Source organism: Scyliorhinus canicula, chromosome 15, assembly GCF_902713615.1.
Source record: "Scyliorhinus canicula chromosome 15, sScyCan1.1, whole genome shotgun sequence".
NCBI classification, from domain to species: Eukaryota; Metazoa; Chordata; class Chondrichthyes; order Carcharhiniformes; family Scyliorhinidae; genus Scyliorhinus; species Scyliorhinus canicula.
This window is the reverse complement of record NC_052160.1, coordinates 7,701,450-7,728,258: the sequence shown is the minus strand read 5'-3', so window position 1 is coordinate 7,728,258 and position 26,809 is coordinate 7,701,450. Positions and strand designations below refer to the sequence as shown.

At 44.0% G+C, this 26,809-nt stretch overlaps 1 protein-coding gene across 1 annotated transcript in view; it reads left to right on the top strand.

The window, feature by feature from the left end:
- The window catches only part of wdr90 (WD repeat domain 90), a 100,888-nt gene that overhangs the window by 39,935 nt on the left and 34,144 nt on the right, over positions 1 to 26,809 (top strand). The window contains exons 15-23 of the mRNA XM_038820874.1: positions 1,878 to 1,935; positions 7,361 to 7,479; positions 8,277 to 8,438; positions 14,843 to 14,970; positions 18,185 to 18,301; positions 19,515 to 19,750; positions 20,284 to 20,423; positions 20,709 to 20,839; positions 26,569 to 26,699. Of these exons, the coding sequence (XP_038676802.1) occupies positions 1,878 to 1,935; positions 7,361 to 7,479; positions 8,277 to 8,438; positions 14,843 to 14,970; positions 18,185 to 18,301; positions 19,515 to 19,750; positions 20,284 to 20,423; positions 20,709 to 20,839; positions 26,569 to 26,699 (1,222 nt within the window). The remainder of the gene's footprint in view (positions 1 to 1,877; positions 1,936 to 7,360; positions 7,480 to 8,276; positions 8,439 to 14,842; positions 14,971 to 18,184; positions 18,302 to 19,514; positions 19,751 to 20,283; positions 20,424 to 20,708; positions 20,840 to 26,568; positions 26,700 to 26,809) is intronic.

Sequence of the window (26,809 nt, the reverse complement as noted above, 5' to 3'; positions counted from 1 at the left end):
TTTGTTATGTTAAATGGATTGAGTTACCCCACTTATTTACACAGTTTCAATTGTCATAGCCAATATATTTAATAAAGTGATGCTTAATACACTGAATTAAATATAATTCTAAATTATATGAAATAAATTATTTGTACATAGAACAGTACAACACAGAACATGCCCTTCGGCCCACGATGTTGTGCCGAGTATTGTCTGAAACCAAGATCAAGCTATCCCACTCCCTGTCATTCTGGTGTGCTCCATAAGCGTATCCAATAACCGCTTGAAAGTTCCTAAAGTGTCCGACTCCACTATCACAGCAGGCAGTCCATTCCACACCCTAACCACGCTCTGAGTAAAGAACCTACCTCGGACATCCCTCCTTTATCTCCCACCCTGAATCTTATAGTTATGCCCCCTTGTAACAGTTAGATCTACCCGAGGAAATAGTCTCTAAACGTCTCTATCTATCCCCCTCATGATCTTATAAACCTCTATTAAGTCGCCTATCATCCTCCTCCGCTCCAAAGAGAAAAGCCCATGCTCCCTCAACCTTTCCTCATAAGACCTATCCTGCAAACCAGGCAGCATCCTGGTAAATCTCCTTTGCACCCTTTCCAATGCTTCCACATCCTTCCTATAATGAGGTGACCAGAACTGCATACAATACTCCAAATGTGGTCTCACCAGGGTCATATATAGTTGCAGCATAACCTCGCGGCTCTTAAACTCAAGCCCCCTGTTAATAAACGCTAACACACTATAAGCCTTCTTCACATCTCTATCTACTTAAGTGGCAACCTTCAGAGATTTGTGGACATGAACCCCAAGATATCTCTGTTCCTCCACATTCAGAACCCTGCCGTTGACTCTGTAATCCGCATTCAAATTTTTTCTACCAAAATGAATCACCTCGTACTTATCAGGGTTAAACTCCATGTGCCATTTTTCGGCCCAGCTCTGCATCCTATCAATGTCTCTTTGCAGCCTACAACAGCCCTCCACCTCATCCACTACTCCACCAATCTTGGTGTCATCAGCAAATTTATTGACCCACCCTTCAGCCCCTTCTTCCGAGTCATTGATAAAAATCACAAATAGCAGAGGACCCAGCATTGATCCCTGTGGTACACTTGTGGTTATCCTTTGGTATATTTTAAATTGTTAACATTCCACTTTTTCTATTTATGATGTTACGCTGGGAAGCATTCTGGACGAAACATTTCTTATTATGCCTCCAACCAACAACTTTAAAGTGACTACATATAAAATGAGGGACAACTTAAATTCAACAGTAACTTCAAATGTCATATTTCCAGCATAATTTTGGCACCCATGATGATCAGTTGCCATAACCAGACCTGTAGTGTTGCCTGTCATCTGCAGAGTGGCGCTCCCTACTCCAAACCATGTCCCTGTTTGATATTTTCCTTATTCAAATTTTGATTTCCTTATAAATGTGATCTCCCCATATTTACTCTAATTCCATGACCAATGTGTAGAACGTAACTTTTCTACAGTATCTTGATGTTTTTATTCCAAAATGTTGCTCTGTATGCCACTCGTAACTATTGACTCTTAAAATTTTGGCCGTAGAACCCTGAACACTACAATATAGTTGCAGAGCTAAGTGCTCCAAAAGGAAATCATCAATTAAATTGCTCCACAAATAAACAATACAGATACCTGGCTTTGGTGTCTCTTGTAGCAGCTTTATATTCAAATATTTGAATCGCTGATGGGAAGTTAGAATGTTCATTGATTCTGAGTATTGCTTGAGTAATGGTTCACCGTAACTATTGATATGTTGATACAATTAACTGCAGAGGCTCTTTGCTGTTTAAGATTTGCTCAAATAACAGGAAAGTTTACAAGAGTGTTTTCTTTTCCTTCAGTTTTTCGTTCAATGGGAGAGTTCTCTGTGGTGTGGGGAAGGACAGTCGTGGTAAAACAGTAAGGATTTTCCAGTGCTTATATTGACACACTCAGTCAAGCCTGTCCAACGATAAACAAAATTATTCACATAAAAGCGAAATACTGTGGATGCTGGAAATGTGAAATAGAACATAGAACAGTACAGCACAGAACAGGCCCTTCGGCCCTCGATGTTGTGCCGAGCAATGATCACCCTACTCAAACCCACGTATCCACCCTATACCCGCAACCTAACAACACCCCCCTTAACCTTACTTTTTAGTACACTACGGGCAATTTATCATGGCCAATCCACCTAACCCGCACATCTTTGGACTGTGGGAGGAAACCGGAGCACCCGGAGGAAACCCACGCACACACGGGGAGGACGTGTAGACTCCGCACAGACAGTGACCCAGCCGGGAATCGAACCTGGGACCCTGGAGCTGTGAAGCATTTATGCTAACCACCATGCTACCGTGCTGCCCCCAAAAAAATAAAATAAAAGCAGAAAATACTGGATAAACTCAGCAGGTCTGGCAGCATCTGTGGAGAGAGACAGAATTAATGTCCCTGTTCTAAACTATCCTTTTACAAAATTATTCATTGTATTCTGATTGGTTCAGTTCAGTATGATGATTTGTAATTTACATTTGTAATTTTATAATATTTGTAGAATGAAAGCAAACATTAATACACAGAGAATTTGGTGCACCTGAAAAGCTCAATAGGACACTTGTACTCCATCAGTCCAGAGTCTGTAGAGCAATATTGGAACATTTCTCACATTATAATGCATTGCAAATGTTTTGTTTAATGATTGGCGTTTCGGGTTAATCCAGATTCTGTCAAGATAATAATTTCGACCTTTTGAAATGACAGTAAATAACTTTAAATATTTTTAAAAGATTTTATTTCACAGAATCACAGAATTGTTAACGGTGCAGGAGGAGCCTTTTAGTCCATTGTGTCTGCACCGGCTCTCCAAGCAAGCATCATGGGCGCGATTCCCGAGGCCGCGCCGGTTGGGAGAATCGCCGGCCGCGCTATTTTATCGCGCGACGCCGTCCCGCCATTCTCCAAACCGGCGAGAATGGTCCCGTCGAGTTCAGCGCCGCGCCAGCCGGAGAATTGCCCGAGACACACAACGGCGATTCTCCGGTACCCCCGCCATTCTCCGGCCCGGATGGGCCGAGCGGCCGCTCCGACCCAACAGGTTCCCGCTGGCGCCGTCCACACCTGGTCGCTGCCGGCGGGAACTGTGCAGGAACGCTGGGGGTGGGGGGGCGACCTGTGCGGGGGGAAGGGGGATTCCGATGGGGGTCTGGCCCGCGATCGGGGCCCACCGATCGGCGGGCCGACCTCTCTAAAGGAGGACCTCCTTTCCTCTGCTGCCCCGCAAGATCTATCCGCCATCTTCTTGCGGGGCGGCCTCGGGGAGGACAGCAACCGCGCATGTGCGGGTTGGCGCCGGCCAACTTGCGCATGCGCGGGTGACTTCATTTATGCGACGCCGGCTGCGTCATTTATGTGGCGCCGCTTTTTATGTGGCGCCAAGGCCCAGCGCGCATAAAATGCGCAACGCCGCTGCTAGCCCCCTGGGGGCGGGCTCCGACAGCGGAGTGAAACACTCCGGTTTTCACTCCGCCGTCGGGACTTTGTCTCCGTTTCGGAGAATCGCGCCCCATGTCTTAGTGCCACACCCCTGCCTCTCCCCCCCCCCCCCCCCCCCCCGGAGCTTTGTACATTGTTTCTATTCAAGTAATCACGTAGTGTCCTCTTCAATGCCTCAATTGAACCTGCCTTCACCACGCTTCCAGGCAGTGTATTCCAGAGCCGAACCACTCGTATGAAAAAGTTTTTTTTTCCAGAATTGCTCTGTTTTAACTTTTGTGGAATACATCTTGTTAAACCAAATTGATGTTACCTCCGTTGAAATGTTAAAATTGTTGAAGCACAGCTGACGTAACACTGAATCATCTGGCTGTCAAACCCAGTAATCTTTCTCAGATATTTATCTACTATTCTTGGACAGGGACAAAATACTGCAGATGCTAGAAGTCTGAAATAAAGACAGAAAACGCTGGAAATATTCGGGTTAGGCAACACCTATGGGAAAAGAACCATTAGTGTTTCAGGTCAATGACCTTTCATCAGAACTGGGAACACTCCTTTCTAATGAAAAAGCAATTTGCTTCAACTTCTTTCAGTTTATTATACTATATTCGCTGTTCAAGATGCATTCTCCTCTACATTAGAGAAACCAAACTCCGATTGGTCGATTGCATTGTGGAACACTTCCAGCTGTTCTCACTGCACAAAGAGATTTCGAACATCATCAGACCTGATGAGGCACCAGCGAATTCACACCGGGGAGAGATCGTTCATCTGCTCTTGAGTATGGGAAGGGATTCACTCAGTCATGCAACCTGCTGAGACACCAACAGATTCTCAAGTGATGACATGGCTTGGATTCTCCGGTTATTGTGGGCAACATTGTAGCACAGTGGTTAGCACTGTGGCTTCAAAGTGCCAGGGTCCGAGGTTTAGTTCCTGGCTTGGGTCACTGCCTGTGCGGAGTCTGCACATTCTCCCTTTGTCTGCGTGGGTTTCCTCCGGGTGATCCGGTTTCCTCCCACTAGTCCCGAAAGATGTGCTGTTAGGTCATTTGGACATCCTGAATTCTCCCTCTGTGTACCCGAGCAGGCGGCGGAATGTGGCGACTAGGGGCTTTTCACAGTAACTTCATTCCAATGTAAGCCTACTTGTGACAGTAAAGATTATTATTATTAATCACATCCAGGACTGAACCACATTCATTCTGACAGATGATGAAGTGGGAGGGGGGAATCGCCCATTATAATGTTGGTGGAAACTTGGAAGTAACTGTCTTAGCCTTTCAGAATGTTTCTCTTCTCCACTGAGTTTATAGTGGGAGATTTGGGGAAATTCCACCCCAGATTCTAATGTAAGTACCATTTTTGAGGATTGTATTGAAATTTTATCATGGTCGTGTTCGGAAAACAAGGGGAATTTAAGGGATTTGTATTGATAAACATTAGAAATAATGTAGGGTTTTAGGTGTATTTTATCTTTGTGCCTGGAAAGGTGAAACCTACAGTAAGATTCTTGCTGGAAAAAGTGTTTGTATATGTGGGTATTGGTTTAAGTTCCAACTGTGTTTCTTTTGTGCTTGGAGAAGGCTGCGGCCTGAAGAATAAATAGTAATAGCAGGGGCGTTGCTTAGCAACAGGCCACCTTCTTTTGTTCTTCGTTATAAGTTTTAGTTAAGGTAATCGAGAGGAGTGGAGACAGGATCTCATTGAGTGAACATCTCTCAACTCTGCCAGAAGAAAGACTTGGACAGGATGGGGGCTGTGAAGAGGCAAGCTTCCTAAAGTACAGTTGCAATCCAGATAACCAGGGAATTGGGACAGAGAGTTTGCATGAGAGATGACATGAGTTAAGGGAACAGAGACCGAGGTATTGTGCAGAAGAATTCAAGGAAGAGTTAACAAAGTGTTCTGATTTAACTAGATTTAAAGTGGGACAGCAGACCTCTGAGGTAGATGAATGTTTGATGTCATTTTAATACCGTCTGGGAATTGAAAAGTTTAAAGCAATTGTGAACAGTTTGCATAGCAGTCAAGACAAAGAAATCCTAAAGGGGTTGGTGTGAAATCCTTGACTCGATTCATTGTGAAAGGTGGAACGCAAGTTTTTTTTTGAAAGCCATTTGAAAACCTGGCTGGATTTCGGAATACAAACTGCCAAGGGAAAGCATTATTAAGAAAGAAAAATTTAAAGTGTATTTTTGGGAGTTGAATTTAGACACCCATGTGACAATTATCGGGAAGGATTTTGAGGAGAAAACCACAGACACTAACTTGGGTTCAGAACTGAGTGTGTGTTTGATCACAGTCATCTTGTGTGCTTAAAAGGGACTTGCTGTTAATTAGACTATTGTATTTTAAGGTTTACTTTGTAATCCATGTTAATCTTTAAATCTGTGTGTATTTGTTAAGCTAAGGGAAGAGAAGGAACATTGTATTATCCAATCTTTCCTAAATTTTTTCTTGTTAAAACTAATTAGCAGTCCTGTGACTCTGTTCCTATGTTTTATTAAAATTAAAGTAAATGTTATGGGGAGAGTTTCTCTGTCAGCCGACCTTAGAATTGCAAAACATGATTGGGCGGAGAATCGGTTCCGACACCAAAATCGCGACGGTTGCCGATTTCAAGCCAAATCGCAATTCTCTGTCACCTCGGCTTCAGTGCGTTACAGAACGCCCATACAGTAAGCGCTTTGCATATCATTAGCGGGCCTATTCACCAATGGGCCGATGGCACGGTTCACTTGTGCTTTTAAAAATCGTGAAACCAGTGTCGTGGCTGATGAGGGAGAGAGAGGGGTACGGAAAGTGTCCAACATGGCCATAGTTTGCTGACAGTTGTGCCGCTGGCCGGGGGGCTTCTGCCAGGTCTGGGGGGAGTAGCGGGGGGTGGCCAGGAGGTGGGCTGTGGGGCCCGGGTGGACGGGAATGGAGCACCATTCCCGCAGCCTGCATGGCGGCCATGCAGCTGGACACGCCGCTGACTGCCCACTGTGAACTTAGGGCCACCAGTCATATGGGTCCCAGGGCATTCTCCCCGGTGCCTTCTGGCCCCAGCTGACCCATCAATGAGATGGACACATTCAATGCAAACAGTGCCACCTTGTTGGCTGGGATAAGTGTGTGTTGGGATTGTAATGTGTCTACGCGGCTACAGCTTGTCAGCCTCTCGAGTGTCAATCCTGGACCCGGTGAATCCCGCACCGGTTTTCATTGGAATCGATTGTGTTCCTCGTGGCACCGGTGCTAGCCCCTCCACTATCACTGAATCAGTTTGTCGCCTATTTTGTTGTCGTGAAAGTCCACAAATCCTGCCCCGGCGCCAACACTTGGTCTCAGGCCCGAAGAATCCAGCTCATGGTCTTTTGAGCCAGGATTTCATTCTGGAATCTTCCTGTCCAGTCATAATATCAACTGGGATCATAATGATATCTCAGCACGGAATCGATAATACTGTTTGCTAATTCCAGGGCATGTTATCAATATCTTTCCTACGCTTCCAAGGCATGGATGGACAGTCGATGGTCTGGAGAATTAGGACATCACTGCAAGAATGATCTGAAATAGGAAAGTCAAAATAATCTAGGCTAAGGAGTCGAAGGCCCAAAAATATGATGGTGGTGACAGCATGTGATTCAAATCCATGGTATAAAATTGCCTCGAGGAGAAGCTACCACCAGGCAAAGACAATACTAAATAAGCAGATGAGATAAAGACGTAAATGGGAAGGGCAGAAATAAAACAGCAAATAAAGGCAATTGTCGACGGTTTTCATTTAGGGTATTACAAACAGGCAATATGCAATTGAACTTGTCCTCAAAGTCATTGGAAATGGTAATCTTTCTCTGCAGATGGTTGTGGTTTGGAACACAGCAAAAGTGAATCGGGATGGTGAAGTTGGGGTGCTGGCAAAAGCTCACACTGAAGTTGACATTCAGGTGATGAAAATAGCTTCCTTTGACGATACCAGGTAAGATGCTCAATATTTTTATCTTGACCTTTCTCTCTAAATTGATGTATTTCCCTCCAACCCTTTCCCTGTAAGGTGGCAATGCATTTCTCTCCTAATATAGCATAGTTTTTTCCCTCCCTACTTTGGTATAACTGATGATGCAAAGTTTTCCTGATTTCCATTTCCATTCAGTATTGGAAAATTGGAAACTGCCTGTAAATATGAGAGGGTATTGTGAATTTAGTTAAAGTAGTGATTTCACAAAGAACGTACAGCACAGAAACAGGCCATTTAGCCTAACTAGTCTCTGCTGGTGTTTGTACTCTACTCAAATCTCATTTCAATCTTAGCAAACCTTTGTATTCCCTTTCATCTAATGTACTTGCAGTTTCCTTTTGAAAGCATCTAAGCTATTCATTTCAGCCACTTCCTGCGGTAATGAGTTCCTCAGTGTAACCACTCTGAGTAAAAACATTTCTCTGCTCAATTTGTTAGTAACTATCTTGTACTTATAGCTCCCAGTGGAATCATTCACTCAGCATCTACACTGTCAAGCCCAATTATTTTGTGACATCTATCTTTTTTCTGAAAGAAAAGACTATTTTAACATTGTTACTTCTGAAATTGAATACCCCTAGAAACAGGTCCCAGTTCTTTGTGAGCATTTTAAATTGTTTTATTGATGCTGTTATTGAATTGTTCACCTGTGTAGCTCCATCCCTTTGCTCTTGATCCCATTCAGTTTCTTCTTCCAAGTGTGATGGCAACCTGTGTGACGATGTGATTGTACAGTGATTGGTTTGTTTATCTTACAGGATGGTGTCGTGTGGAAGAGATAATATTCGCCTGTGGCGTGTGCGGAATGGGGCACTGCGGTCTTGCCCAGTAAACCTGGGTGAATATCATTGTTTGGAATTTACAGATGTCGCGTTTGAAGAAGGGCAGCTGGCTGACAAAGATCCTGCTGATCGAATGCTGTAAGGGCAAAAGCGAACAAAAACAAAGTTTGATAAGATCAGTTGCATGTCATCTAACCTATGCGGTGCTTTGAACTATTTTGATTAGCCTTCCAGTGTATAGAACATTACAGCGCAGTACAGGCCCTTCGGCCCTCGATGTTGCGGCGACCTGTGAAACCCCTCTAAAGCCCATCTACACTATTTCCTTATCGTCCATATGCCTATCCAATGATCATTTGAATGCGTTTAGTGTTGGCGAGTCCACTACTGTTGCAGGCAGGTCATTCCACGCCCTTACTACTCTGAGTAAAGAACCTACCTCTGACATCTGTCCTATATCTATCTCCCCTCAATTCAAAGCTATGTCCCCTCATGCTGGACATCACCATCCGAGGAAAAAGGCTCTCGATGTCCACCCTATCTAATCCTCTGATCATCTTGTATGCCTCAATTAAGTTCCCTCTTAACCTTCTTCTCTCTAATGAAAACAGCCTCAAGTCCTTCAGCCTTTCCTTATATGATCTTCCCTCTATACCAGGCAACATCCTTGTAAATCTCCTCTGTACCCTTTCCAATGCTTCCACATCCTTCCTATAATGTGGCGACCAGAACTGCACACAATACTCCAAATGCGGCCGCACCAGAGTTTTGTACAACTGCAACATGACCTCATGGCTCCGAAACTCAATCCCCAATAAAAGCTAACACACCGTACGCCTTCTTAACAACCCTCTCAACCTGGGTGGCAACTTTCAGGGATCTATGGACATGGACACCGAGATCTCTCTGCTCGTCCACACTACCAAGAATCTTACCATTAGCCCAGTACTCTGCCTTCCTGTTATTCCTTCCAAAATGAATCACCTCACACTTTTCTGCATTAAATTCCATTTGCCACCTGTCAGCCCAGCTCTGAAGCTTATCTATGTCCCTCTGTAACTTGTAACATCCTTCTGCACTGTCCACAACTCCACCGACTTTAGTGTCATCTGCAAATTTACTCACCCATCCTTCTACGCCCTCCTCCAGGTCATTTATAAAAATGACAAACAGCAACGGCCCCAAAACAGATCCTTGTGGCACACCACTAGTAAATGGACACCAGTCAGAGCATTTCCCATCAACCACCACTCTTTGTCTTCTGTCAGCTAGCCAATTTCTGATCCAAACTGCAAAATCACCCTGAATCCCATGCCTCTGTATTTTCTGCAATAGCCTACCGTGGGGAACCTTATCAAACGCTTTACTGAAATCCATATACACCACATCAACTGCTTTACCCTCATCCACCTGTTTGGTCACCTTCTCGAAGAACTCAATGAGGTTTGTGAGGCACGACCTACCCTTCACAAAACCATGTTGACTATCTCTAATCAAATTATTCCTTTCCAGATGATTAAACATCCTATCTCTTATAAACCTTTCCAAGGCTTTTCCCACAACAGAAGTAAGGCTCACTGGTCTATAGTTACCGGGGTTATCTCTACTCCCCTTCTTGTACAAGGGGACAACATTTTCTATCCTCCAGTCCTCTGGCACTATCCCTGTAGACAAAGATGACTTAAAGATCAAAGCCAAAGGCTCAGCAATCTCCTCCCTAGCTTCCCAGAGAATCCTAGGATAAATCCCATCCGGCCCAGGGGACTTATCTATTTTCACACTTTCCAGAATCGCTAACACCTCCCCCTTATGAACCTCAAGCCCTTCTAGTCTAGTAGCCTGTATCTCAGTATTCTCCTCGACAACTTTGTCTTTTTCCTGTGTGAATACTGATGAAAAATACTCATTTAGCACCTCTCCTATCTCCTCGGACTCTACGCACAACTTCCCACTACTGTCCTTGACTGGCCCTACTCTTACCTTAGTCATTCTTTTATTCCTGACATACCTATAGAAAGCTTTAGGGTTATCCTTGATCCTACCTGCCAAAGACTTCTCATGTCCTCGCTTGGCTCTTCTTAGCTCTCTCTTAAGAGCCTTCCTAGCTAACTTGTAACTCTTAAGCGACCCAACTGAACCATCACGTCTCATCTTCACATAAGCCTCCTTCTTCCTCTTGACAAGTGTTTCAACTGCTTTAGTAACCCATGGTTCCCTCACTCGACCACTTCCTCCCTGCCTAACAGGTATATACTTATCAAGGACACGCAGTAGCTGTTCCTTGAACATGCTCCACATTTCCATTGTGACCATCCCCTGCAGTTTTCCTCTCCAGGCGATGCATCCTAAGTCTTGCCTCATCGCATCATATTGCCTTTCCCCCAGCAATAACTCTTGCCCTGCGGTTTATACCTATCTCTTTCCATCGCTAAAGTAAACGTAATCGAATTGTGGTCACTATCACCAAAATGCTCACCTACCTCCAAATCTAACACCTGTCCTGGTTCATTACCCAGCACCAAATCCAATACGGCCTCGCCTTTTGTTGGCCTATCTACATACTGCATCAGGAAACCCTCCTGCACACATTGGACAAAAACGGATCCATCTAAAGTACTTGAACTATAGTGTTCCCAGTCAATATTTGGAAAGTTAAAGTCCCCCATAACAACTACCCTGTTATTTTCGCTCCTATCCAGAATCATCTTTGCAATCCTTTCCTCTACATCTCTGGAACTTTTCGGAGGCCTATAGAAAAGCCCTAACAGGGTGACCTCTCCTTTCCTGTTTCTTAACTCAGCCCATACTACCTCAATATTCGAGTCCTCATCAAATGTCCTCTGAGCCACCGTAATACTGTCCTTGACTAACAATGCCACCCCTCCCCCTCTCTTACCACCTTCCCTGAACTTACTGAAATATCTAAACCCCGGCACCTGCAACAACTATTCCTCGCCCTGCTCTATCCATGTCTCCGAAATGGCCACAACATCGAAGTCCCAGGTACTAACCCATGCCACAAGCTCACCCACCTTATTCCGGATGCTCCTGGCATTGAAGTAGACGCACTTTAGACCACCTTCCTTCCCTTCCTTCCTGCCGGTACACTCCTGCAACTTTGAAACCTTACTCATGACCTCACTACTCTCAGCTTCTTGTGTACTGGAGCTACAATTCAGGTTCCCAATCCCCTGCTGAACTAGTTTAAACCCTCCTGAAGAGCATTAGCAAACCTCCCCCCGAGGATATTAGTACCCCTCTGGTCCAGGTGTAGACCATCCCGTTTGTAGAGGTCCCACCTACCCCAGAATGAGCCCCAATTGTCCAGGAATCTGAAACCCTCCCTCCTGCACCATCCCTGCAGCCACGTGTTCAACTGCTCTCTCTCCTTATTCCTCAACTTGCTAGCACGTGGCACGGGCAACAACCCAGAGATAATAACTCTGTTTGTTCTAGCTCTAAGTTTCCACCCTAGCTCCCTGAATTCCTACCTTGCATCCCTATCCCTTTTCCTACCTATGTTGTTGGTACCTATGTGGACCATGACTTGGGGCTGCTCCCCCTCCCCCTTAAGGATCCCGAAAACACGATCTGAGACATCGCGGACCCTGGCACCTGGGAGGCAACACACCAACCGCGAGTCTCTCTCATTCCCACAGAATCTCTTTTCTATCCCCCTAACTATGGAGTCTCCAATGACTAATGTTCTACTCCTTTCCCCCCTTCCCTTCTGAGCAACAGGGACAGACTTTGTGCCAGAGACCTGTACCCCATGGCTGACCCCTGGTAAGTCGTCTCCCCCCCCCCCCCCCAACAGTATCCAAAGCGGTATACCTGTTACTAAGGGGAACGACCACAGGGGATCCCTGTACTGACTGCTTACCCCCAGCCCCTCTCACTGTCACCCATCTATCTTTATTCTTTGGCGTAACTACCTCCCTGAAGCTTCTATCTATGACCCCCTCTGCCTCCCAAATGATCCGAAGTTCATCCAGCTCCAGCTCCAGTTCCCTAACACGGTTTTTGAGGAGCTGGAGTTGGGTGCACTTCCCACAGATGAAATCAGCAGGGACACTGACGGCGTCCCTCACCTCAAACATTCTGCTGGAGGAGCATTGTACTGCCTTCCCTGACATCACCTCTAGATTTAAAAAAACAAGAAAAAGAAAGGAAGAGCTTACCTGATATTCCCTCAAACCCTGCTCCCGCTGAAAGGTAAGCAAATTTAAAGGCACTCACTCACCTTCATGACAGGACCCTGATCCCGCTTCCCAACGACCGTGGGTTTATTTTGGTTAGAGGAGGAGCTAGGGGGGGAAACACTGAGGAAGTGTTTCAGGTTTAACTGTCACTTGACAACAGCCTCTCCACAAACCACCTACAAATTTGGCTGACCGCACTGCACGTATGTAAATTTCCCCAGAACAGCCAATCAGCAGCTCTGCTCTGCTGCCCTCTGCTGGATGCTTGCCTTCACTCGAACTCCTCGGGTCTCTTTCGCAGGTACACCTTCAAATTTGGCTGACCGCACTGCACGTATGCAAATTTCCCCGGAACAGCCAATCAGCAGCTCTGCTCTGCTGCCTTCTGCTGGATGTTACATATTATGTATCCTTTTAAAGGGCTTTAAACACATTTATTTACACAGAGTGAATATATTACCTATCCAGTTACTTAACCATGTAGCAAAGACTCTGCTTTAAAGAACTTTTTGGTTCATCGTCGAGCAGTTAATTGTTAAGGCATGACCTGCATCATGTTGAGATTTTTATTGACTTCAATGCTCGCCCTAAAAGTTAATAGAATAGAATCCCTACAGTGTAGAAGGAGGCCATTCGGCCCATCGAGTCTGCACCGATCTTTGGAAAGACCACCCTACCTAGGTCCAATCCTCCGTCCTTTCTTGCACCCCATCTTAAAGGGCAATACTTTTTTTAGCATGGCCAATACACCTAACCTGCACATCTTTGGACTGTGGGAGGAACCCCACACAGACACGAGGAGAAAGTGCACACTCCACACACAGTCACCCGAAATTGGAATCGAACCCATGTCCCTGGTGCTGTGAGGCAGCAGTGCTAGCCACTGTGCCACCCAATATTTCAAACAAATTTGAGGGTTTGCCATTCTTAAAACTGCATTTGTAGATTAAAGTATTTAAAAAATGAACAGAATGGTGTGAGGCTAATGGCTGAACTGAACGTTCTATACGGAATAAGGATAGAAGCTGAAATAAACACAGCAATGTTCTGATGGTCACAGCAATTTAGAAACAAGATTAAGATTCTTGGGACGGCACTGTGGTGCAATGGTTAGCACTGCTGCCTCACGGCGCCGAGGACCTGGTTTCAATCCTGGCCCCGGGTCACTGTCCGTGTGGGATTTGCACATTCTCCCCGTGTCTGCGTGGGTCTCACCCCCACAATCCAAAGATGTGCAGGGTAGGTGGATTGGCCACGCTAAAATTGCCCCATAATTTGAATATTAAAAAAAAACATTCTTAATGTTTACTCTTACAGAAATATACCACGGTTATATTTAAGTTTCGGAACAGAAGTAATGGAGTAGATGTCTGTCATCTTCACCTTGGTGGAAAGCTGCTGGAGCCAATACCCTGCCTTTTAAAAGAACGTGTTTTGATATTTATTTTGTTGATTTTTCAGTGGAATCAAGTACAGATAGCTGATTTTCTCCACCAGATTAATGCCCGAGGATGAAGACAATAATCTGTCCCAGACACAACTTGTTTAATTTAAACTTCTGTGATTTCAGCTTGGAGGTTGTTGATATTTTGAATTTTTCTTTTAATTTAGGGTACCCAATTATTTTTTTCCAATTTAGCATGGCCAATTCGCCTACCCGGCATATCTTTTTGGGTTGTGGGGGTGAGACCCACGCAGACATAGGGAGAATGTGCAAAATCCACATGATAGTGACCCGGGGTTGTGATCGAGCCCGTTGACGTGAGGCAGCAGTGCTAACCAGTGCGCCACTGTGCTGCGACTGATCTTTTCAAATTATAAATTAATTTAATCGCAATAATTTTCATGCTCATCCAGAATACATTGGCAATCATGTATTTTCAACTGTTGATAAATTTGCTTGTTTGGTGACTCTGCTAAGGCCGTCAGCAATCCTTGTTTTGGTGTCAGCCATGGCTCAGTTGGTGAACTGTTTCTTCCCTTCGAGGTTGTGTATTCGCGTCCCAATGCAGCTACTTCAGCACACAATATGTCGGCTGACATTCTATTTTAGTATTGAGTGAGCGCTGCACTGTTGAAGGGGCTGTCTTTTTGGATGAGACATTACACCAAGCCCCTTCTGCCTTGTCAAGTGGACATGAAAGTGCTTGCTCAAATTGATTGCCACATTTCCTACATAACAAAATGTTGACTGCAAAATTAGTTAGAAAACACTGCGGTCATGGAAGGCTCTATAAAAATGCACCTATTTTGTTTTTCATTAATTACATTGGGAAATTAGATATGGTAACCAATTTGCATCAAATGTACATTTATTTCTATTATTGTACATAATTGCAGCTTTGCATGCAGTAAAAGTGGGCACATCATCGAAATCGATTATAAAAATGTTGTGATTAAGAATGCACGTCGCTTGTTTCCCTCGCAGCAAAAGCATGCACAACAACGGGAAATAACGTTCAATTCAGGTAAGCAGCAACATTTCTGTGCAAACTTAATTTTTCTGCAGTTTTCTGCATAAAAATTCAACAAAATGAAACTTCACAAAATAAATGTGAATTGGTGCATTGAAATTATTGGAAAATTAGTCCATTGTAGCAGTATAGCTGTACTGAAATTGCCACTTCCACTGTGCAATCCCTGGAGAAAAAAATGTGTTTTGATTGTTCGTGGCAGAGTGATGGGCTGGAGATTTGATTTCTCTCTCTCTAATTAAGAAGAGTTGGTGATTCCTATTATTAAGAGGATTGAATTATGATGATGGGCTAAAAGAGACTGAAATTTCCCTGTTTGAAAGGAGGTGAAATTGAAGGAACCGCAAAGGCTTTCAGCAGAAGAAATTAATATGGAGCACCATTTAAAATTTAATCTTACTGCATGAAAAGGAAATGTAGGAATAAATCCTAGACCAGAAACCCCACATTTTTGGTGCAATCAGTTAGGGACTTTTTGTTTAAAGTAGACAAAGTTGAGATTCAAGGCACTTGCTAAGAGAGTAAAGCCACAAGATTTCCACCGGTTTTGAACAAATAAAAATAAACTTTACTATACAGGGTCAGAAAGATAAAACAATTTACACTGTCTGTCTTATATTTCAGTATTCAGGGTTCATGTGAGATACATGTGAATTAACAGACAAACAGATCGAACACATCATATTGCAGAATCAATGCCAATACGACCAAGACAGTCAATAATCCACCCAGATATCAGTCAACCAATCTCATTGAAACTCACGTCTGTCTCACAGGGGATTCCAGTCTTCACTTTCAAAGATCTTGCCTTGGAATTCTCCAAAGGTCGCTCTAACACGGACTGCCTCTGCCCACTTTGCAGGATTTCAATCTCTCCTCCCGAGACTGCATTCCAGCACTAACTCCCAAGCACAACTTCAGCTCTTTGGCTGTGCCAAGCATCACACCACTACTTCAAAGGGGTACCTTTTTGCCCCAATAGCCCGCAGCACAGAATCACCAACTTTCTGCTTTTTTCGTTCTCCAGGGCTTCTTCTGAGCCCTAGACTGCTGATCACAGCCATTTTGCTGCTGGGCGCCTGTTTCTTTGCTCCTCTATTTCTTTCTTATCCGGGGGCTCTCCCTGACGTCTGTCTGGGACTCTTGATTATAGTGCATGGCTTCTGGGTCACATGACCCAATATTGGCAGCATTTTCTTAGAAATGATGGGTTTGTGTGTGTCAGAAACCTAACTGACCTGCGTTACAAGTTCCAAGCTTACCTCGTCGAAAGTGGAGGCCGGGAACTACGACTGCCAGCACACTCAAAAACGCTGGATCACACATGTATTGCCCGCTCTGACATGCATATACGCAAGCCCCCAGAGGTGTGCTGGGAGTTGTAGTTCGTGGCCTCCACTTTCTGAAAGAGCCATCTCACCTCGGCCCCATCCTCGCCCTATCCCCGGAAACCTTTGACACTTAGGGCAATTTAGCACGCCTAATCCACCTAACCTGCACATCTTTGCACTGTGGGAGGAAACCGGAGCACCGGAGGAAACCCACGCAAACACGGGGAGAACGTGCAAACTCCACACAGTCACCTGAGACTGGAATTGAACCCGGATCCTTGGTGCTGTGAGGCAGCAGTATGCCACTTTATTGTTTTAAATCCATGATGATTTTAGAGCTTCTTTATTGTTCTAAAACCAGTGAATACCTGGCACACCTTCGCTGTAAACGTGAAATTATTCTGAATCAACAGAGAAACTAGAAAGCCTTGCAGAGAAAAATATCTTAAGCCTAAAAGCTTGAACTCCAGAAAAACATTAACTAGAAGTCACCTCAGTGCATCCAAGATCCTTTATTTTTATTTTTTTTTAACCACTTAATCACCCTTTCCCCTGGGGTGTGTAGAGAGGGGGGTAGGGAAAGAGATATCAGATAGTCAGTTTCCTTTTTCTGTCAGCTTAATTATACCGAATAAAAGGTTAGTTACAAGCCTGGTGACTGCAGTTTATTGGGCTTTAGGATTTTTAAAAACATTAAATTTTATTTGTGTCGCGACTCCGGGTCAAGTGGAGCTGGAATTGATTATTGATCACTGGCGAGGGTTTGGTTACATTTACAGGGGATGTCAGTGTTGTTGGCTAGGCCTGCATTTGTTGCCTATACTTAGTTGCCCTTGAGAAGGTGGTGGTGAACTGCCACCATGAACCACTGCACTCCCTTTGGTGTAGTCCACCTACTGTGCTGTTAGGGAGAGAATTCCAGGATTTTGACCCCCGCGACAGTGACTTGAAGGATTAATCATTGTAATGCACCATAACGTTCAGCAGGTGGTGCTGTGCTGCACTTAATATCTTTAAGTGGATGGGGCATGATTGCATTAATCTGCCCAAGATGATTATCTGTCTGCCACTAATATGATGTAAAATTTAAAATACAATCTCAGACTTTCTGTGTAAAGCTTCAGAAAGTAAGTTAAAATGTTATGGTCTTGGAAGTGGGATGTACAGGTTACATATCAACACCCAAGATGTAATGAGTTTTCTGTTTGTCCTAGATCTGTTCTGCGACTGTCCTCTCTTGTAATTAAAAATGCATATTTCGGACAGCACGGTGGCACAGTGGTTAGCATTGCTCCCTACGGCGCTGAGGACCCGGGTTCGAATCCCGGCCCTGGGTCACTGTCCGTGTGGAGTTTGCACATTCTCCCCGTGTTTGCATGGGTTTCACCCCCACAACCCAAAAGATGTGCAGGGTAGGTGGATTGGCCACGCTAAATTGCCCCTTAATTGGAAAAAAAAATAATTGGGTACTCTAAATTTATATTTAAAAAAATACATATTTCAGATACACTGTGCATTTAATTATGAATTTCTCGTTTGATAATTTGTGACCCATTCTGTATGGTATTGTATTCTGTAGAGTAGTTGGTGCTTCACATAGTCTCAGCCTCTTTTGTAAGTCTCACGTGGATTAGACCTGACAGAATGGACTTTCCATTTCCACAGAAAAACTGTGAAACTTGGAACATGTCCTTCCTTTGCTGCTTAATTATGCATTGTAGCAACATACAGACACTAGTTTGAATGGTGCAAAAGGAGTTAGGAGGAAGTGTACATCGTTATCAAGAGCATCTTGATCTGTTTCAAGTTTGAAACTCTTATGTTTTTATGATAATCTTTGAGACATGAATTGATGTGCTATTTTTTTTAAATTCCAGGTGCTGGCATTGCCATCAATAGTATCAGTGTTTCTGCTGCTTTCTGTGCCACAGGATCCGATGATGGTTACTTGCGTCTCTGGCCTTTGGATTTCTCCACTGTCTTTCTTGAAGCAGGTGACTTCCTATTGCTACTTCATCCAGTAGGTTGGCTGTGGTTCTGTACACGTTATTATAAATTGATCTGTCAAGTTCAGTCTTTCCTCCCCACCATCTCTTCCTCTGCATGGCTCTCTGATTTGGAACAATCAGGCGATTTGCTTCCAGGCTTCTGCTTAGCCATTCATAAGATGAGCTTTGAGAGTTCCAAAGTTTAGATTGCACGATATAAACTGGCCTGTGTAGGTTCTCCTTGGTGAAGGGAATGTTTGCGTAATTGATGCGAGAACTGAAATGGGACAAGTTCTGTTGGAAGGCATTAGCTGGAGGCTGAAAATGAGAGCATTTGCATGTATTCGTAGCTGATAAGTTCTTTTGCAGAAAGACCAGAAACTGCTGTTGGCACTCTGCCTTTTTTGGAACCAGAGTTGAATTGGGTTTCATGAGTGCCCATGTTACGATGAGTGAGATGGTTGCAATGAACTCTCAACTTCACTTGGTATTGCTTAGTATGCCATTCGGAAGCTGCTCCCAAGATCTGATTTTACTTGGGCAGGATTGAAGTTCATGATTGTCAGTTGTCATAATGACCAAGTCATGACTATCCTCTTTGATGAGAAAGAAGTAAATGGGTTTTCTGCTCCAAGGTGACTTTTGCGAGTCTTGGAAGTTCAGAATGTCTTAACAATCAAGCACCTGAATAAGGTAGTTCTGCATACTTCAAGGCCTGTTTGAATTCTCTAATGGAACAGGGACAGTAAATCCATCACTTGAGGGTGGAAATTCTGGCTCAGTTGCAGAGAATTCTATGTGCCAATGTTTTATAGTCTAGTTCCATCTTGAAAATTAGTCTCGTGCTTTGTACTTAGGCTGTGTAATTTTAACCTCAGTGAGACCCCTGTGCACACTTGGCGATTTCTAAATCTTGGGTCCACCAACTTGTACCATAGTTCTCTGTACTTGGGTAAGTGTGAACTGTTTCTTAGATTAATGTCACATCGAATAAATTACCCAAAAAATTGGGAATCCTTCTTGTTGAAAAGGAAGCAGGTATGAAAATTGGCTTCTGATATATTTTGTTCTTGACATTGGCAGTAAAATGTCTTTCGCTCCCTTAAAAAAATGCACTACTGCATTGTTTAAAAAAAAGTAAGTTGGCAATTTCAGTATGGCATAAATTTATTAATAAATGGCTGGTCAGACAGACTTAAACTCCTTCATCTATCTGTAGAACACGAAGGTGGTGTCAGCTTTGTAAGCATTGACCCTAAGGGACTGAAAGTGCTAGCAGCAACCACGACAGGTAACCTAGGATACCTGGATATACCGAGCAGAGGTTATACTACACTAATGAGGTCACATACAAACAGAATTCTGGCTATCTCAGTGGATGGAATAAGGAGGCATCTTGTTACTGTATCTGAAGACTGCACTATTCGTGTGTGGGACCTAGATTCTATGCAACAGGTGCGTATGGTCAGGTTGGCAGGTGAAGAATTTTATCTTGTAAAAGTATTGAGTGGCTGTCGTCTTTATTTGGAGTGTTTCCTTTGGGGAAAAATGACCTACTTTTTCTAAAATAACATTACTTTTATTTGTAACTGGCCTTTTAGGTTGCAAATATACTAAAATATGAAATGGGCCTTTAGCCTAAATTGTTTGCAATTCCCTTACATAGCTGCATGATCTGCGAAATAGTATAATTACTGTTGTCTGTTACTCACTGGTTAGTTCTCTTGAGAGATGTTTCTCGAAACATTTTACATACCTCTATTTTCCCCTCCCCCTCTCTCGCTTTCTTTCTTCCACTCTAAAGTAAAATTTACTCTCAACCTCTTGCAAAAAAACAAAGATTGTACTCTTAGTGATTTTGTGTTGCTCTGCATCTTCATGTTTCTTATTTGTATAGAATAGGATTTGTTTAACTTCAAATGAATATGTTTATTTACAGGTCATATGAATGTAGTTGCCTTGTAACTGAATACATGTTTTTCTAATAGTTATATGACTTTGTGAGTGCTGAAGAGACTCCGTGTGCTGTGACGTTTCACCCTACACAGCAGATTTTTGCATGTGGATTCAACAGTGGAGTAGTGAGAATTTTTAATGTGGGGAATTCCAGTCTCCTGACTGAGCAGAGGTGAGTGCTCAATTCTATAGCGGTACGTTTTTTAACAACTTTTTTAAATTTCAAAACTTATTTCGTGCAATCCAGCGGCGAAACCTATTTGCAGAATTTTCTGTGGTGTGGATGAATCGACAAGGGAGTCGAGGGTTAAGAGAGGTAGAGTTGAGGCTATAATCTGATCAGCCATGATCTTAAAAAAGGGTTGAGAGGGGACTACCCTACTACTCCTAATTGTGTTCTTGTGAGTGAGGTTTCAGTCTCAGGTTTTTGCTTATATTTCATGTGTGTGGTTTCCAGGCAGCACAGAGGAGAGGTGATTGGACTTGTGTTTTCACCCAACGGAGAATATATGTACAGTGCTGGATCTCTGGGGTCATTGGCTCTGTACAATGCAGCTGAGGAGGATCACCATGTCATCAGGATCTTGGGTAAGTTACATAGTTTAGATTCAGAGTTTTAGTCCAAGTGATAACCACTTAAGCACTTGCAGCACATTCCAGTGGTCAATGTCTAAATTGCAAGTTGTTGTGGGATGTTTGTGAGGATATGTTTGGAGGGAAGCCTAGGAAAAGGTTGAATGGATTTGGATTTCATGGGTAACTGAGTGCAATGTGAAACCAAAATGGCTGCTATCCCATAACTGCAGCCAGTTATATTCTTACAATGAATATATGAACAAGGAGCAGGATTAGGCCATTCGGCATCTTGCGCCTACTCTACCATTTAATAAGATCATGATTGATCTGAAAGTAACCTCAAATCTGCATCCCGCCTCCTTCCGATAAGCTATCACCCTCTTGCCTACAAATGACCTATCCGCCTCTGCCTTAAAAAATATCTAAAGACTTTGCTTTTACTGCCTTTTCAGCAAGATTTCCAAAGGTCGCGCCAGGGATCCAGGTTCAATTCTGGCTTCGGGTGACTGTGTGGAGTTTGCACATTTTCCCCGTGTCTATGTGGGTGTCCTCCGGGTGCTCCAGTTTCACCCCACTGTCCAAAGATGTGCAGGTTAGGTGGATTGGCCATGCTAAATTTCCCCTTAGTGTCCAAACGGTTAGGTGGGGTTACAGGGAGAGGGTGGGGCGTGGGCCCAGGTAGGATGCTCTTTCGGAGGGTTGGTGCAGATTTGATGGGCCGAATGGCCTCCTCCTGCACTGTAGGGCTTCTATGACACTCGGAGAGAAAAATTTACCTCATCTCAGTTTTAAATGGACAACCTCTTATTTTGTTTTAATAAATTTAAGAGTACCCAATTAATTTTTTCCAATTAAGGGGCAATTTAGCGTGGTCAATCCACCTAGCCTGCACATCTTTGGATTGTGGGGGTGAGACCCACGCAAACACGGGGAGAATGTGCAAACTCCACACGGACAGTGACGCAGAGTCAGGATTGAACCTGGGATCTCGGACCTCTTATTTTTAAACAGTGCCCGCTAGTTCTAGATTCTCCCATAAAAGGCAGCGTCCTCTCTGTTATATTACGTTTTGTAATATCTTGTTACTCACTTGCTTACTGCCAGAATGGTCGTATGCTTGATTTTCAGTTACACTCAAAGTCTTCAAATAAAGCAAATAGTGAGCAACAATTATAAATTAATTGTGAGTTTGTTCACTCTTCAATAACTATAACTGTAGATTAGATTAATGAGATTAAATATATATAATGATTAACTACACCTGCACATTAAGCTATCTCGCTCTAACTCTGTTCACTAGTCACTCCTAACACGAAGAGGCGGGAACTCTGAGTTTACCTTTTTTAATATATATATATATATATTATATATCTCTGGTGCTGCCATCTAGTGGTTATCTAGCACTTGCTTATGGATGTTAACCCTTTACATGCATTCAGATGTACAGATCTCTACATCAATCCTGTCAAGACCCATCAGGTAGAATTGTGGGTAGCACAATCGCTTCACAGCTCCAGGGTCCCAGGTTCGATTCCGGCTTGGATCACTGTATGTGCGGAGTCTGCACATCCTCCCCGTGTGTGCGTGGGTTTCCTCCGGGTGCTCCGGTTTCCTCCCACAGTCCAAAGATGTGCAGGTTAGGTGGATTGGCCATGATAAATTGCCCTTAGTGTCCAAAATTGCCCTTAGTGTTGGGTGGGGTTACGGGGATAGGGGGAGGTGTTAACCTTGGGTAGGGTGCTCTTTCCAAAAGCCGGTGCAGACTCAATGGGCCGAATGGCCTCCTTTTGCACTGTAAATTCTATGTAAATACCAGGATCTTATATGCTCCAATCAAGTCACCTCTTTCTCTTCTAAACTCCAGCAAACCTAGACTAGCCAGAAACAATTATTCGGGATAGAATTAGCAGTCACATGGAAAGGTGTGGGTTGATTAGGTCGATCTGATCTGTTGTTTGTGGAATCACTTACATCTGCCAGTCACTTAATGCTTATGCTGTTGGCTCACAAGTAATCCTGTGTTGGGGGCAGCATGGTGGCGCAGTGGGTTAGCCCTGATGCCTCTCAGCGCCGAGGTCCCAGGCTCGATCCCGGCTCTGGGTCACGGTCCGTGTGGAGTTTGCACATTCTCCCCGTGCTTGCGTGGGTTTCTCCCCCACAAACCAAAGATGTGCAGGGTAGCTGGATTGGCCACACTAAATTGCCCCTTAATTGGAAAAAATGAATTGGGTACTCTCAATTTATAAAAAATAAAATTAAAAATTTTATGAGATTGGCACCTCATTTTAGTTATGCCTGATGCTACTCCTGGCATGCCCTCCTGCACTCTTCATGAACCATGGTTATTTCTCTGGCTTTGTGGTAATGGTAGAATGGGGGCTATGCTAGGTAATGAGATTATAGATGATGGTTGAGTACAATTCTGCTGCTGATGGCGCAAAACCAAAGCCCAGCCTTGAGTTGCTAGATCTGTCTGAAAATTATCTCATTTAGAATGATGGTAGTGCCACACAACACAATGGAGGGCGCGTTCAATGTGAAGATGGGATTTCCTCTCTAGAAGGACAGTGTGGTGGTCACTTCCACTGATACTGTCATGGACAGATCCATCTGTGGCAAGCAGGCAGGTTGGCGAGAATGAGGGTAAAGCGGTTGATGTGGTGTATATGGATTTCAGTAAGGCGTTTGATAAGGTTCCCCATGGTAGGCTATTGCAGAAAATACGGAAGTATGGGATTGAAGGTGATTTAGCGGTTTGGATCAGTAATTGGCTAGCTGAAAGAAGACCGAGGGTGGTGGTTAATGGCAAATGTTCATCCTGGAGTTCAGTTACTAGTGGTGTACCGCAAGGATCTGTTTTGGGGCCACTGCTGTTTGTCATTTTTATAAATGACCTGGAAGAGGGTGTAGAAGGATGGGTTAGTAAATTTGCAGATGACACGAAGGTCGGTGGAGTTGTGGATAGTGCTGAAGGATGTTATAAGTTACAGAGGGACATAGATAAGCTGCAGAGCTGGGCTGAGAGGTGGCAGATGGCGTTTAATGCGGAAAAGTGTGAGGTGGTTCACTTTGGAAGGAGTAACAGGAATGCAGAGTACTGGGCTAATGGCAAGATTCTTGGTAGTGTAGATGAACAGAGAGATCTCGGCATCCAGGTACATAAATCCCTGAAAGTTGCCACCCAGGTTAATAGGGCTGTTAAGAAGGCATATGGTGTGCTAGCCTTTATCAATAGGGGGATTGAGTTTCGGAGCCACGAGGTCATGCTGCAGCTGTACAAAACTCTGGTGTGACCGCACCTGGAGTACTGCGTGCAGTTCTGGTCACCACATTATAGGAAGGATGTGGAAGCTTTGGAAAGGGTTCAGAGGAGATTTACTAGGATGTTGCCTGGTATGGAGGGAAGGTCTTACGAGGAAAGGCTCAGGGACTTAAGGTTGTTTTCGTTAGAGAGGAGAAGGCTGAGAGGTGACTTAATAGAGACATATAAGATAGTCACAGAGGGTTAGATAGGGTGGACAGTGAGAGTCTTTTTCCTCGGATGGTGATGACCAACACGAGGGGACATAGCTTTAAATTGAGGGGTGGTAGATATAGGACAGATGTCAGAGGCAGTTTCTTTACTCAGAGAGTAGTAGGGGTGTGGAACGCCCTGCCTGCAATAGTAGTAGACTCGCCAACTTTAAGGGCATTTAAGTGGTCACTGGATTGACATATGGATGAAAATGGAATAGTGTAGGTCAGATAGGCTTCAGATGGTTTCACAGGTCGGCGCAACATCGAGGGCCGAAGGGCCCGTACTGCGCTGTAATGTTCTATGTTCTATGTTTTTCCTCCTTGTTGGTTCCCTCACCACCTGTAGCAGACCCAGTCTTGCAGCTACATCCCTTCGGACTTGGCTAGTTCAGTCTGTGGTGCTGCTGAACCACTCTTGGTGATGGACATTAAAATCTCCCACTCAGAGTGCATTCTGCGCCTGTGCCACCCTCAGTGCTTCCTCTAAGTGGTGTTCAACATGGAGAAGTACTGATTCACCAGCAGAGTTGGGGGTGGGTTTTGGTGGTAATCAGCAGGAGGTTCCTTGTCGATGTTTGTCCTGATGCCATGAGACTTGGTCCAGAACTGATGTTGAAGACCCTCAGGGCAACGCCCACCAGCTGTATGTCGCTGTCCCGCCACCTCTGCTGGGTCTGCCCTGCTGGTGAGAGAGGACTAACCCAGGGATGGTGGTGGTCATGTCTGGGACATTATCTGTAAGATATCATTGGGCTTTAAATAGGCTTAAACAAAGTTAGAGATTGATGGGATGAAAACTAAAAATGTTAATCTTCTAAAATCAGACAAACAAATTTTCTTTTGGCACTTTGGCCATAAAGCATTGCAACACTAACTACACTATAATAGTGACAACACTCCAAAAGCACGTCATTGGCTGTAAAGCACTTTGGAATGTCCAGGAGCTTTCAGACATGCAAAGTTCTTTCTTTATTGCCTGGATGCACTGTTACCTCTGGAGTCCTCCAAGGATCTATGCTTGGCCCTGTGCCATTTTATAACTGCAGGCTGTCCATTGGCCACATCATCTGAAAACATAGCAGGTTCCATATGTACACTCCAATACCCATCTCTACTGCATTAGCACCTCCATCAACTTTGCCACTGTTTATGATTTGTCACACTACCTGTCCTGAATCAAGCTCTAGCAATTTCATCTAAGTATTGGGAAGACTGATACCATTGTCTTCAGACTCACCACAAACCGTTCCCAGCCGCTGACTCCACTCCCCTGTTTGTCTGAGACCAAATCAAGCTATTAGCAGCTGTGGCATGCTATTTGAGATGAGCCTCTGACCATGCTCTATTACCAAGACAACCTATTTTCACCTGTCTCTGCCCCTGTCTCAGCTCATCTGCTACTGAAACCCCTGCATCTCTCCCTTTTTTCAATCTAGATTTGAATATTCCAATGTTCCCCCGGCCATCCTTGTATTTTCCTGATCCAGAGCCTCTGCCTCTGTTCCAGTTCACACCAAGTCCCATTCAACTATCATCCTTTTGATTTTAAAATTCTCAAATCCACCTCAAAGTTTTGCCCCTCCTTATCATTATCTTTTCCAGCTCTAAAACCCTTCTGAATCTCTGAGCTCTTCTAATTCTGGCTCTTGCATATCTCCAATTGCTGCACCTATTGACAGCATTGCCTTTAATTGCCTCAACCCTAAGCTTTGGAATTCCTCCCCTAAACCCCTCAGTCTCTCTACCGTTCTCTCTTTCTTTAAGATGCACTTTAAAACTTGCCTCTTTGTGCCCAGTTATCATTCCTTGTGTGGTTCGGAGTCAATTGTATTTGATAGTGCGCTTGCAAATTGCCTTGGGACATTATTATGTTAAAGGTGCTATATAAATGCCAGCTACCTTTAAGTTGTTGGAAGAGTGAATACTTGGACCCAATAGCGTGGGAAAATCAAATATCTTAATGGAGGTCCTCAACTTTCTGTCCGTTTCAGTTAATAGGATGAAAAATCGTAAGTTGGGTCTACCCTGACAGATTTTCCATTGTATCCTGTTCAAATGATACTTCACTCCCAAGAACGAAAAGAAACATTTGCCTAATAAATTCATATCGAGAAAAAGTGGAGATAGTTTTCTGATCTCGCTTTTAATGAAAGTTGTGTGCGCCAAATGATGTTCTAATCTTTATCTGAATTGTTTTAGTTACTAATAGTACACTATTCTTCCAGGTAATGTTGTGGCAAGAGGCAGCCATCATGGTCCAGATGCACTAACAGTGAGCAGTGATAGCCGTTACTTAGCTTTTGTGGGCCCATCTGAATACACTGTCACTGTGATGGATGCTCACTCGCTAGACGAGGTAATTTGTCGTAGCTCGCCGGAACAATTTTATCCCTGTAATAACATATTAAAGGTCTACGAAATGAATTTCTTTTTTCTAAGTTTCTTGTGCTTTAAATATTCTTGAAT